Source organism: Tachysurus fulvidraco, chromosome 26, assembly GCF_022655615.1.
Source record: "Tachysurus fulvidraco isolate hzauxx_2018 chromosome 26, HZAU_PFXX_2.0, whole genome shotgun sequence".
NCBI lineage: Eukaryota > Metazoa > Chordata > Actinopteri > Siluriformes > Bagridae > Tachysurus > Tachysurus fulvidraco.
The window spans coordinates 5,940,563-5,955,024 of NC_062543.1; the positions used below are offsets into that span (position 1 = coordinate 5,940,563).

Sequence of the window (14,462 nt, forward strand, 5' to 3'; positions counted from 1 at the left end):
TGATTCACATGGACTTGTATAACGGACGCTGTAGTTACCTAAGGCAAGAAAAATGTTTTTATTTTCTTTGCCATGGCGAACTGATTGGTGCTTCTGTCTTTCATTCTGCTCCATTCATCATTTTATTATAGTGTTTGAGGCAAGAAGCTGAACATTTTGTGGACTTGATGGTAGTTGTTATCTCATGGGCTGGCACACACACACACACACACACACACACACACACACACACACACACACACACACACACACACACACACACACACACACACACACACACACACACACACACACACACACACACACACACACACACACACACACACACACACACACACACACACACTCCTAAAGGCTATGTGCAGTCTTTATTGATGTAAAACTATACAAGTATGCATAAGACTGTAGACTATAAATCTGACTTGAACATCTGTTGAAATTCACAAAAATATCCAGAAAGTCCAGTCTTAACTGCTAATAGATGACTGGATGACTTGACTTTCATAAAAGCAAACTGCAATTTGAAGTGCTTTAATTCTTGAACTGAAGAGAAAGTATTTTTTGACTGAACAGTATGAACTATAAAGGTATCTTACTAAACTATATCTACATTTTTTTTTACCTGTGGGTGTGTGTGTCTGTGTGAGACAGACAGAGAGAGACAGACAGACAGATAGACAGACAGAGAGAGTTCAACCAGGTTTCATTGAATATCTGTTGAATATAAAGTGCAGGCTTTTTAATAAAAGGTAGAATTTAGAGCTTCTTTATCAGCAGGTACAGATTAGATAGTGTTGGCTCACTTCCTTTCCTTTTAACTGCATCAGATCCACTCAGAATTGCTTTCTGTGGCTTATTGAGCAAGAAGAGATAAACCAACACTAACACACACACACACACACACACACACACACACACACACACACACACACACACACACACACACACACACACACACACACACACACACACACACACACACACACACACAAATGCTGGCTGGCAATAGTAAAGGTCCTCTGCACCACAACCGATAAATCCTGGTATTGTTGTAACGGATCCCTCGTGACCAGGCAGCACTGAATGCATGATGGTTGCCCTTGGTTACTGTGATCCTGGGTGAAATCATGTTGTGTGAAATGTGTGTATGTTAAGCTAGTGCACTCTCACACTTGATATATAACAGTTATTTATATACACACAACTAACAGCTAGTTACGCTAACAGCTACATCCGAAAGTCTGAGTTTATCTGAAGGCTGCTCATGGCATTGAATGAAAAGACTAAAAAATAGCAATCATGTTAAACAGACAGTGTTGTTTGGACAATATATGTTTTTAGTCTATTTACTTTAGAAATGTTTTCCTCCAAAGGCATTTTGCAAAATCAGTTGTCAAGAAAATAATCCACCTTTGTTGCCATTTATTACATATTATGTGCAGATGATGTGTTATGAATACATCAGTGAAGCCAACTTGAATAAATGATCCCCAATTAGTGCTTTATCAAGCGTTATCACACTGACATTTTAATGAGTGACAATGATAAACAACATGAATTTACAGTCTGGGCTAAAAGGAAATCAGCCCTAGTCTTCATTTAATTACAAAGGAAAGAAATGAAGACTAGGGCTGATTTCCTTTTAGCCCAGACTGTAAATTCATGTTGTTTATCATCTATGCTATAGATTTAGATTTGAATGCTATATTTCTTTAAGCTTAAGACTCCTGTGATTTAAGTTGGTGTCAAAAACAAAGAACATCCAGTGAGCAGCAGTTAAAAAAAGGGGGGTCAAGAGAGATGACTATGATCATTCAAATAGTGTTGAACTGAAAAGCATATCAGAACAAATCAAACCTTAAATCCAGGGCCCGTATTCATGGAAATTCTTAGTGTAAAGATTTGCTTCTAATGACGAAATTCTAAGAAATTCTTAGAAATGTGGCATTTCCCCTTAGAATTAAAGTAGGGACAGTAAACCTTACCCAGTAAGGACAAAAGTTATTCAAAAAGCATCTTAAACCTTAAAAGAGCTCTTAAGGTCAAAAAGTCTTAGGAGTAGTGAGGAAGACTTTTAAGAGGCTTGAGAGTTTCTTTATCAGAGGAGAAAATGGCCGGAAGTTGAAGAAGGAGAAGTAATGTATTGTACACAATATTTAATAATGATACTGAGTTAATAAGATGTCACAGATTAGATTGTGTAGGGACTATTGTTGTGAAATATCATACAAGAGATAAAATCTCAGATACAGTGCAGAAATGTTAAATATTCTATGTCATTTAGAGATACGCTAACATCTCTGAAACATCTCTGAAAGCAGGAATGCAATAGCTGTGTGCCGAAATCTGTGCTGTGTCGAAGAGATTTACATTTATTACATTTATAACATAAAGATGTTAGAGCATTTCTAATATGATCGGTCATGAAAGTAATCCCTACACGATATAACCTCAAATATCTTAACATAGAGACAAAGTGAAGGCTTATAATACACCAGCAGTTCCCAAACTGGGGGTCGCGACCCCACGGGGGGTCGCAGAGTGGGAGTCGGGGTGTCACGGTCTGAAAAGTTTGGGAACCCCTGTAATGGACTATACTAATATAATAGACATATATTTAAAGCACGCCCAATAAAAAAAAAATAGGAGTGCTTTAAATATATTTCTATTATATTAGTATAGTTACTACTAGGTATGAAAATCTTTCTAAGATTGTGATACCTAGTAATGGGTTAAGCCAAAGACAAAGGTTTTTGTATTTTCCATGCTCAGAGTTGCTCTAAGTTTGGTCCTGAATCACTCTTAGGATTCCCATTTAAAAATATTTAAGCTATATTAGGAGCTCTCTGAGATCAGGTTAGAGTCTTTATTATTGAATAATAATGGTAGCACATAGAGAACTACATTGTTATCAAGCGTTGGCCAGAAATCGGTGAATAAACACTGCTTATTTGTTGATATTAGAACGTATTGAAATATATTATTTCATGTAATTATAAAAAATTACAGCTCAGGGTGTATAAACAGGGTATTTATTCTTTTGATTTCATGCAGGTGCTAGTACTTGATACCGGTAAGTACTGGCCCACTTCAGAGAGGTGACACAAGGCTGAAATTGTATTATACTAGGCAAATAATGTGTAAAGGGGCCTTGGAAGCTTCACAAAACAGACAGGACACGCTGCTCTGATTTCATTTTCCAGAAGAGGCATGCTAAACTAAATTGAAAACGGCGCTGTTTGACATCGCAAGTCTGCCGGTTGTCAGAACGGGGCCATTTGGGCCCTGCCATGTTTATGAGCACTGTATGAGCACAACCTGTCCTGCAGGAATGCCAGTTTGGGAAATTGCTTTCTCCTATTGTGTACAAGAATCTTATGGGAACAGGAGTAGGTGCTTAATCTTCTACAATAAAGTAAGCATTATTATAGACTTATAATAATGAATACTGTATGTCTGAGCAAATATGTCTGATCTCCGAAGCTTATTGAGGATGTCTTCAAAACCACAGGTGTATTCTTTTATGTAATGTAACTCAGCGGATGTTAGAGTTGCTATGGTTACAATATAAAGCCACTTTTTTCATATTACAAGACAATACTGCTTTTTTTAAATACAACAAAATGAATATTAGCTCGATATCTAGATTATTTTTCTTATTATCAGAAGATACGCACCAGTGACCATATTATGGTTGGAAGACATTTCTATACCTTTGCCAACTCTATTTAAGTAGAGTTAATGTTTTTAACTTTTTTTTTTTTTGGGAATAACATTAGGCAGCAAGTGATGAACAGTCAGTACTCAATGTTGACGTGTTGGAAGGAGGATTAATTAACGAGGATCTAAACGATTTTGACAATTGACAAATTGTGATGGAAAGATGACTGGGTCATGGTGAAGACAGGGTCATGAGGGCCAAAGGCTCATTGATTCAGGTGGGATGTGAAGGCTAGCACCTCTCATCTGATCCCACAGAAGAGCTAGCACAAATTACTGAAAAAGTTCATACTGGCTAGGAGTGAGAACACAGTGCATTGCAGCTTGCTGCGTATGGAGCTGTGTAGTGCTAAACTGTTTAGATTGTTCATGCTGAACCCTGTCCACCACCAAAAACATCTACAATGGGTCAAAAATGTCACTGGATGTCATGGAACGTTTATGTAGATATGGCGGTTTACGTAAGATCTAGATAGTCGAGAAATTAAAGAAATGAAGAAATCAGTCTTACTGTACATACAGTATCAATAAAAAGTTATTTTGACTGATCACAGTAGCATGGGAAAGGAGACCATGGTCTTTCACCGTCTACGCATAATCAGTTTAGGAACACAAGGAAAGAGGATGCTGTTTAACAAGAGGTTTCCATAAGAGTAGTATTATTAGGAAACCAAGGACACACATACAGTACTTCTCATGAGAGCAAGGAACATTTTGATGCCTCAAGATTTGCCAGTGAAATAACAGCTGAGATTATTGTTGCATTCGTCCATAAAAATCCCCCATCCACCCCCAGTAATATAAAATCGGCCAGCCTTTACCAGTAGAGCAGTGTGGAGAAACTGATATGAGAAGTGAAAGCACACGCTGTATATAACTCAAAACAATCATTCATTTTGGCAATTCACTGCATTAGTTACGAGGCAGAGCTACCGAATCTGCATCCCCCCCTCTCTCTCAATGTCAGCACGTAGCACACAAGACTACATTGCATTTATATTCCATTAAACATTAAAAGAAGATCAATATCTGATCTAATAATTTCAGACTGCGAATGGGCTTGTGCATCAGTATGGGTTTTCTCGACTGAGAGAACATCTTCCCCTCTTTTTTGCTGAAGGTTTCTTAATTTGCATACCTCTCTCTCTCTCTCTCTCTCTCTCTGTCTCTCTCTCTCTCTCTCTCTCTCTCGCTCTCTGACACACACACACACACACACACACACACACACACACACACACACACACACACACACACACACACACACACAAACACACATACACACACACACACACAGAGTCTCTGTCAGCATCATTTTCAGGCTGCAGTAGCTGGAGGTGTAAGGGACATGACATGCTCTTAATGAACTGATTTCTTTCTCACCGCTCTATTTTCTCCCCAGACACAAAACATAATCAAATAACAATTCTCATCACATATCAATCCATACACTGCTATCGTATTCTCTAACATCTCTGCCCTTACTATTCATGTAGACTTTGTGCAGCATTTCATCGTTCATTTCATTCTCGACAAGCAAAAGCAAGGCTTACATACAAACCATAGGCTACTCGTTTATTTTATTCATTGCTTTAAAATTTTGTTTAGCGTTCAGCCGAACAGATGTAGACAGTGTCTTTTCATTTCTGATCTTTGACCGGTTGTTACATAACTTTATGACCTAACCATTGCACCATTTTGAAACAGAATCTTTAAGCACCATGATGCGCATGCTGCGGTGTGTCCAGACAACCAGTGTTACCAAGGCCAATGTTTTTCTGTAGAATTGGAATCAGTGTCATTTATTTATTTATTTATTTTACATATTTCAGGCCCAAGGTTCAAGATCTTGCCTGCAACCTGACTGCCTCTTGGTTTCACAAAGAAACAAATTTTTAAAAATCTTTTAGGTTTGAAGGTGCATGATTAAAAAAAAAGTCAAGTTACGTAACAGCATTATGGAGATGATTAAATGTAAATGGGATGTGGTTGCATACAGATCCACAGTGGATTTAGCTGGGTAAGATGTATGAAACGCTGCATACAGTACGTGTCTTCCGTAACAGAAAAATGGCGAGCGAATTGTGAGTGAATAATCAGTTCTTTTCCCTTTATCGGTGTTCTCCGTATTGCTGTCATGTAGGAGATAGAATAAAAAATGGCTTATTTCTATATTAAAATACGAAGCCATCTGAAAGCGATAAATTACATTGAGCGCATTATAAATTCTTACTCTGTATCCCGACACGTCAGATCTCAGGAAGTGCTTTCCATGTGGCGAGGTCGTGATCTGATCTCCAATCAGAAAATAGCTTGACCTGCAACGTTTTCCTCCTTCTGTCCTGGCTGACAGCTGATTCCAGGCACATGAGCACATGAGGCACGTGAGCCGCATGTTTACATGGATGACTTTGACTTTGTCCTTACAGTCGCCTCCTTAGTTAGATATTAAGCTACACAGATGTCTTGCTCACAAGGGATTTATTTTGGATGGATATTCATATTTTATTGGAGAAAGGCCCAGATTAATCTGCTGTCTGCTAGTAGGAGGTTTAATTATGATGGAGTCAGAAAACTTTCTGCATGTGTTATATTTAACATTTTAAACTGAAATACCTCATGGACATTTTTCTACATGAATCTTAGAAACAGTTAGTTGGATACCTGGATTAGGGCACCACTATATACAAATGTTGTTTCAATCAAACTTTCAGATCTAAAAAATATTGTAATTCAGAAAAAACTTAGAAAAATCCAATCCACATTTTTTATTCTGAGAGTGATCTTTAAAAACAAAACACACACACACAAAAAAAAAACATTTTACCTATCTATAAAAGTGCCAAGTAAAAGACCAGCCTTAGACTTTATTGCAGTGATTTCAAGTTATCTGGTCAAACAAACCAGAATGACTTGGACACTCTTCAATCATGCTACCTGATTTCCTAATGAGTTGGTGATAACCCCTTTCTTGTAAGATATCTGTTCTCCTTACTTTGAAAGCAAGCTTAATGAGTTTGGCCTTCCTGGATGATTAGCTGATGTAAAAATAGCCCCAGTCGAGGCACAGTGGGTATTCACACCCAGGTTTAACACGTACACTACAGCGACGTGTTCCAGCATATTGGAAGGAATAAAAATACCCTTCGTTCACCCTTCATACAGTATGTGGTTTACTTGGCTCTGAGTCGATCCACTGTGAGTGAATATGAGTTTGAATGCCAAAAGTTCCACTACCATCTGTGATCAGGAGTTCAAGAGGAGAGCACAGCTAACATTGATCTTCGGATGGATTTGTTTCCTGCTTTTTTTGTTCAATCACTGAAGAATCTTTTAAAAACTTTATACTGTTATCTTAGTACGCAGCCTGCTGATGAAATTGAACGATGCGGAGTTTGAAAATATTGTAGGTTTGTTGTACGTTTATATAACATCGCTGCACTTTTGCTTAATAATCATGTTTGTTACTTGGGAAGAAATGTGGTGGTACAAGTGGTCTGTGGTTATGTGGTTATATGTGTTGAAGATTCAAGATTCAGGATTCAATTTGAGATTGAAGATTTATTTCGTCAAATACGCAGTTACACACTATACAATTCAAATAAATTAAAATGAAAATCTGGCCTGCTTCTCATTACGTAGTGCATATAAATAAACTGATTTAAAGAACCTATGGTGAAAACAGAATAAATTAAAATATGAAGAAATAAGGAGTAGTAATCAAAAATGATGCGCAATATTTTACATTACATTGGATCGTGATATTCATAAGGAATCTGCATAAGATCCTTAATGTTCAGACTAATCACCAAGCCTATTATTTGTACCGATAGTATGTTGTTTTCTAGTCACAATGCTTCTTCCTCACCAATGCCTCATTAAACTCAGGCTCCATGAGTGCCAGAGTTCTCGGTGAGTTTGGATAGTATTTATGGGCTGTTACTCAGTGCTTGGTCAGAGAAAACTTGAGAGCCTTCACCCTGTCAGTGTTTTTTGCGACTATGTCAATACTTTCCCGAGGCATGCTGGAATTAGTAAGGGAATTGAGCTCAAGTATAAAAGTGTCAAATTTTAGCAATAAATAGTTGAATTGACACTTACACCAATAATGATTCTCATATTCCATACTGTCTAGATCAGGAAATCAGCAAAAAGGCTGTGAGGGGTATTTTTTTTTACAAGGATTTGTGACAAGACAAAAGAAATAGGAAGGTATAAAACACAAACTAATTAAAGCCACAGACTAAGACAAAGAACAGGTGCCCACAATAGCAAACAGACCAATTATAAAACAAGGCCAGGGACAAAGAGAAAAGAAAGAAAGAAAGAAAGAAAGAAAGAAAGAAAGAAAGAAAGAAAGAAAGAAAGAAAGAAAGAAAGAAAGAAAGAAAGAAAAAGCCATTTTGTATGTGAATTAACGACAGTGAAAAGATGGCTTTAAAAGATGCTACAGTATTAACTTTATTATTATTATACTTATTTTGATCATTTATTCTGTAATAATTCTGTATCTAACTACATATCATCTCAATCTTTTTTACTTTGCTGTGAGCAAACAGTTGAACCATTCCAGCATGTCGAGAAATGAAGACATTCTTCAGTAAGAAAATGGCTGCTATGTTACTTCTAATTACTAATCTGAGCTTACTGATTGATGTAGAGCTGAAGGTCTCCTGACATACAGTATTGCGCTGTCATGATGTTTGACTGACACACAATGATCCTGTGACCTCTTTTTGTATGTGTATGACATCTCTATTACAGCGCTTGACACGATACATGTATGTCATGGCCTTGTACCATGTCATGTTATTAGACTCCTGTCACAGGTTCTGACGCACACCATGTCATTTATTATTCTGTAGTAGAAGGATAGGGAGAAGCGTGGAGATTGTGGCATTTATATTATGTGTGTGTGTATGTGTGTGTGTGTGTGTGTGTGTGTGTGTGAGAGAGAGAGAGAGATAGAGAGAGAGAGAGAAAAAGAGAGAAGAAATTGTACAAAGAGGTGACAGACCTTGTGCTCTTTCCTATTCTTTATGAAACCTGGGAATCTATGTGCACGCTTTGTTTATCACGTTCACTCATTTGATCTTGTTTTACTTGCAGATACTCAGAGGAAGAGATCAGGCAGAAGGTCGGGACATTTCGGCAGATGTTGATGGAGAAAGAGGGAGTCATCACCAGAGAGGGATCTAATCCGAGACCACCGTGAGTCTCTCTCTCTCTCTCTCTCTCTCTCTCTCTCTCTCTTACTATGAGAGTAATATATCCTCAATAAAAATAACCCTATCATTAATATTAAGTGTACTTTAATCATAGAACCAGTCGGGTGCCATCCATGCTTCATGCTGAAAGATGAAATGAAATTGATACTACCATCTGACACACACACACACACACACACACACACACACACACACACACACACACACACACACACACACACACACACACACACACACACACACACACACACATGCACACATTATCACACAGACACGACACAACTATTTGGCCATCAGTCACTTTCAGACCTTATTGAATTGTGGCTCCTACAGTGGAAAAACACACACACACACACACACACACACACACACACACACACACACACACACACACACACACACACACACACACACACACACACACACACACACACACACACATGCACACTTTCTTGGACCCTTTATATAAATAATGAGGCCACTAACTAATATTGAGAGGCCTGAGCCAGTCTCAGACTCCTGCCATCCATTATATTATATTAATAATATCAGGATTGAAGGTGTAATATTTCTTTATTATTACAAAACACCACTCTTTAATTCTCAATTCTGATCAGTCCGAAGGTGTTGATGAAAATTCTAGAATAGCATTCATTTGCTGAGTGCCTGCTGCGGGCTTCATATTATATGATGACATTTCCTGTAAGCAGATGTACTTTGTATTTAACATTTCTGGAAGGAGTCAAGAGGTGAAGCTGTAATTTTATGTTTTCCTACACAGATTGAAGAGAGCTATAAAGTAAGCGAGTACATGTACTGTCGTGTTACATGTTAGGTTCTCTCTCTCTCTCTCTCTCTCTCTCTCTCTCTCTCTCTCTCTCTCTCTCTCTCTCTCTCTCTCTCTCTTATAAATCCTTTTCTTCTCCTCATTTGCTGTCTTGGATCCTGAGCTCCTCAGAGTGTTGATGTTGCTGTTTTGCAGGTGAAAAATGACCCTCTGTTAATACCACAGTGTGGCCTCGCCGATACCACGGCAACCATACATTACAGATGTGACTGTGGGACAGCAGCTTAATAAAATCACATCACTCACCCACCCAGACTCATCCTCTCCCTCTCTCGTCCCATATTCTTTTTATCTAAATGCCACAGCCTCAATATTGTATGCATTCAGCTTTAAAATGATGTATATATCGATTTAAATATCGAATCATTAAGTATATATAACAGGGGTATTCAATTAAAATTCAAAGAGGTAGAGTTACTAAAATTTCCTCCCAGCAAAGGTCCGAATCTCATATTGTCACTTAAAATAGTGTATCCTCATGTTAATAAAATCAACAACACACATACAATTCTATATAATTTATTGTTACATTTCAAGTGTTTTCAATGTCTGAACTTGTATGGCACTTGAATGGAAAACAATCCTGTAGTTGTCTTTACTACATGTCAAGTAACAGACAACAGACACTGAATTTTCTTCTGAAAACACAGCTTTGAGCAGCCTGAACTTAGGGCCTATATTTCAAGTAATGTAAAACATTCAGAATCTTTTGAATAAAATAAAAGTGCTTTTAATCTTTAAGAAAAAAATGAAACAAAAGACTTTTGAGCTGCCCCTTTTTTAAACATTAACTACATTAATAACACAGGAACCTTAGGCAAAAGAACATTTCAAGTAAAATAGAACAGGGCAGAATTTACTGAATAAAAGAAAAGTGCAGAGATTTGAGCAGCTCCCTTTTCTTCTCTCCTTTCCACCTCTCTTTACTCCCTTTCCATCTTTCCATCCTAGTGAGAGAAATGGGCATGTAACTGTCCTGCCAGCAGTTTGAATCTTAATTGTCTAGCAATTTGAATCTTAATCATTACTGCCACCTTCTGCTCTGGAGTATGGAACAGAAACAATCTGTTTTTGGCTTGGCTTTTGATGACGCTCCTGTCGTAATAACTAGATTAACTGCGCATGAACGAAAGATTTATCTTTTTATTAATATCAAAGAGCTTATATAATCTTATAATATTAGATTATAATAAGGAGATGCTTAATATGATAATATTAGAATTTTAACGGGTCCGGGCAGACCCGGCACTCTGTCCGCCATTTGGTGATGCCCGATATATAAGCAGGAAAACATTTAATAAGCAAAATTTTTTTTAGCTTAACATACAGGGAAATTATAATTATCAATGTTTTAAAAATATTGGCACCCCTTTGATTACTATTTGATAAACGCTCAGACTTTCCTCAGCCTTTATCATGTTTTTTTTTTTAATATTTATTATTATTATTCTTAGATAAAAATTTATTATTATATATTAAACATGTTACACATATGGACACTATTTGATAGAGGATCTGGCGCCCTTCTGCATGAAGAATAGTTCGAGCTCCTGTACTGTATCTTCTTAGGTTTATTTAAATGCAGTGTATGCCCTTTTCCTTCAAATATGCAAACCAAATTTTGTATTGTGTTTATGATATCCAGATGTTTTTTGTATTGTTTTGAATTATTCTATTGTTTTTGGGTTAAAATATCCCAAATTCGGGGGGGTGGGGGGGGGTGGCTTAGTGGTTAGCACGTTTACCTCACACCTCCAGGGTTGGGGGTTCGATTCCTGCCTCCGCCTTGTGTGTGTGGAGTTTGCATGTTCTCCCCGTGCCTCGGGAGTTTCCTCCGGGTACTCCGGTTTCCTCCCCCGGTCCAAAGACATGCATGGTAGGTTGATCGGCATCTCTGGAAAATTGTCCGGAGTGTGTGTGTGTGTGAGTGAATGAGAGTGTGTGTGCCCTGTCATGGGTTGGCACTCCATCCAGGGTGTATCCTGCCTTGATGCCCGCTGACGCCTGAGATACGCACAGGCTCCCGTGACCCAAGTAGTTCGTATAAGCGGTAGAAAATGAATGAATGAATATCCCAAATTCATCTCCACAGTAGTTTTCAGTCTTGCATTATAGCCAAATGTGCCAAGGTTTAGAAATTAGAAATGGCATTTAGTGGGTTGAGAAAAAGAGAGTTCTTCAAATCTCTTAGATCATTCTTATGAAGATGACATCTGACAATTATTTTGATATTTTTTGGGCTGAAAGAACTTTAGTTTTCGGATTGAGGTAGGACTCTAGGTGGATTTGACATGTCTGCAACCTATATACAGTCGTATGCAAAAGTTTAGGAACCCCTAACAATTTCCATGATTTTCATTTATAAATATTTGGGTGTTTGTTCATTTTGATTTAATAACTGAAGGACACAGTAATATTTCAGTAGTGAAATGAGGTTTATTGGATTAACAGAAAATGTGCAATATGCATCAAAACCAAATTGGACAGGTGCATAAGTTTGGGCACCCTTGCGATTTTGTTGATTTGAAAACCTGTAAGTACTTAGCACTGATTAATTGGGACACACAATTGGTTTGGTGGCTCATTAAACCTTGAACTTCATATACAGGTGCCTCCAATCATAAGAAAAGGTATTTAAGGTGGCCAGTTGCAAGTTGTTGTTCTCTTTGACTCTGCTCTCAACATGGAGGCCTCAAAACAATTCTCAAATGACCTGACAAAGACTGTTCAACATTGTTTAGGGGAAGGCTACAAAAAGTTTTCGCAGAGATATAAGCTGTCATTGTCCACTGTGAGGTACATAGTGAGGAAATGGAAGACCACAGGCACAGTTCTTGTTAAGGCCAGAAGTGGCAGGCCACGTAAAATATTAGAGAGGCAAAGGCGAAAGATGGTGAGAACGGTCAAAAACAGCCCACAGACCACCTCAAAAGACCTACAATATCAACTTGCCGCAGATGGTGTCACTGTGCATCGTTCAACAATTCAGCGCACTTTGCACAAGTGGAAGCTGTACGGGAGAGTGATGCGAAAAAAGACTTTTCTGCACACACGCCACAAATGGAGTCGCTTGAGGTATGCAAACACACATTTTGAAAAGCCAGCTTCATTTTGGAATAAGGTGCTGTGGAGTGATGAAACAGATTGGGTTATTTGGTCATAACAAGGGGCATTATGCATGGCGGAAAAAGAACACAGCATTCCAAGAAAAACACTTGCTACGGTACCGGTAGTAAAATTTGGTGGAGTTTCCATCATGCTGTGGGGCTGTGTGGCCAGTGCCGGTACTGGGAATCTGGTTAAAGTTGATGGTCGCATGGATTCCACTCAATATTAGCAGATTCTTGAGAATAATGTTCAGGAATCAGTCACAAAGTTGAAGTTATGCCGGGGCTGGATATTTCAAAAAGACAACGACTCAAAACACTGCTCAAATGTTCTGGAATGGCCATCCCAGTCCTCCAGACCTGAATATCATTTTTTTGTTGGGGTGCCCAAATTTATGCACCTGTCTAATTTTGTTTTGATGCATATTGCACATTTTATGTTAATCCAATAAACCTCATTTCACTACTGAAATATTACCGTGTCCTTCATTTATTTGATAGATCAAAATGAAATTGCTGATCCAAACACCGAAATATTTATAAATGAAAATCATGGAAATTGTCAGCGGTTCCTAAACTTTTAACTCTACTTTGGCTCATTTTGGTTTACAGTTCATTTTAATTTTGATCCTCTTGGAAAATTAACCTTCTCTGGTTCCACTTTATTTAGAGTTTCTTTTCACTGATACAGTTCATATAGTGTACAGTTATCCATGTGTTTTTAAATCCGCTTTTATCGCTCCATTTAAAACCAGTTAGAACCTAATAATCACAGTGTGTTACAGCATAATGGCATAATCATTAACTTTAAATCTACTCTCATCGAGGATTTCCTCCTAGTGCTCTCTATCTAGGCCTGGAAATCTGCCCTGCTTTCAAGTATTGTTTAGAGGTTATTTAGGATTGTGTGTATATATGTATATATACACACATAAATATATATATATATATATATATATATATATATATATATATATATATATATATATATATATATATATATATATATATATATCATTTCTCACTCACTCATTTTCTACCGCTTTGTCCGAACTACCTCGGGTCACGGGGAGCCTGTGCCTATCTCAGGTGTCATCGGGCATCAAGGCAGGATACACCCTGGATGGAGTGCCAACCCATCGCATGGCACACACACACTCTCATTCAATCACGCAATCACACACTACGGACAATTTTCCAGAGATGCCAATCAACCTACCATGCATGTCTTTGGACTGGGGGAGGAAACCGGAGTACCCGGAGGAAATCCCCGAGGCAAGGGAAGAACATGCAAACTCCGCACACACAAGGCGAACCCCGACCCTGGAGGTGTGAGGCGAACGTGCTACCCACTAAGCCACCGTGCCCCCCTATACAGTATATATATCCGAAATGAAAATTTTAATTAATGTGTTAATAAGGCATTCCAATACTTGGGAATTTTACTTGGTATTGAATGTATGAACAAATCCTTAATACAGTAGGTTTAGGTTTTAAAATTTAGGTTGTACAAATTATTTTTAAAACCTTTATGCTGCATATACTGTAACTCTGCTGTTT

General features: G+C 38.0%; 1 protein-coding gene across 1 annotated transcript in view; it reads left to right on the plus strand.

The window, feature by feature from the left end:
• The window catches only part of srrm3 (serine/arginine repetitive matrix 3), a 77,629-nt gene that overhangs the window by 35,746 nt on the left and 27,421 nt on the right, over positions 1 to 14,462 (plus strand). The window contains exon 3 of the mRNA XM_027132977.2: positions 8,830 to 8,931. Within this exon, the coding sequence (XP_026988778.2) occupies positions 8,830 to 8,931 (102 nt within the window). The remainder of the gene's footprint in view (positions 1 to 8,829; positions 8,932 to 14,462) is intronic.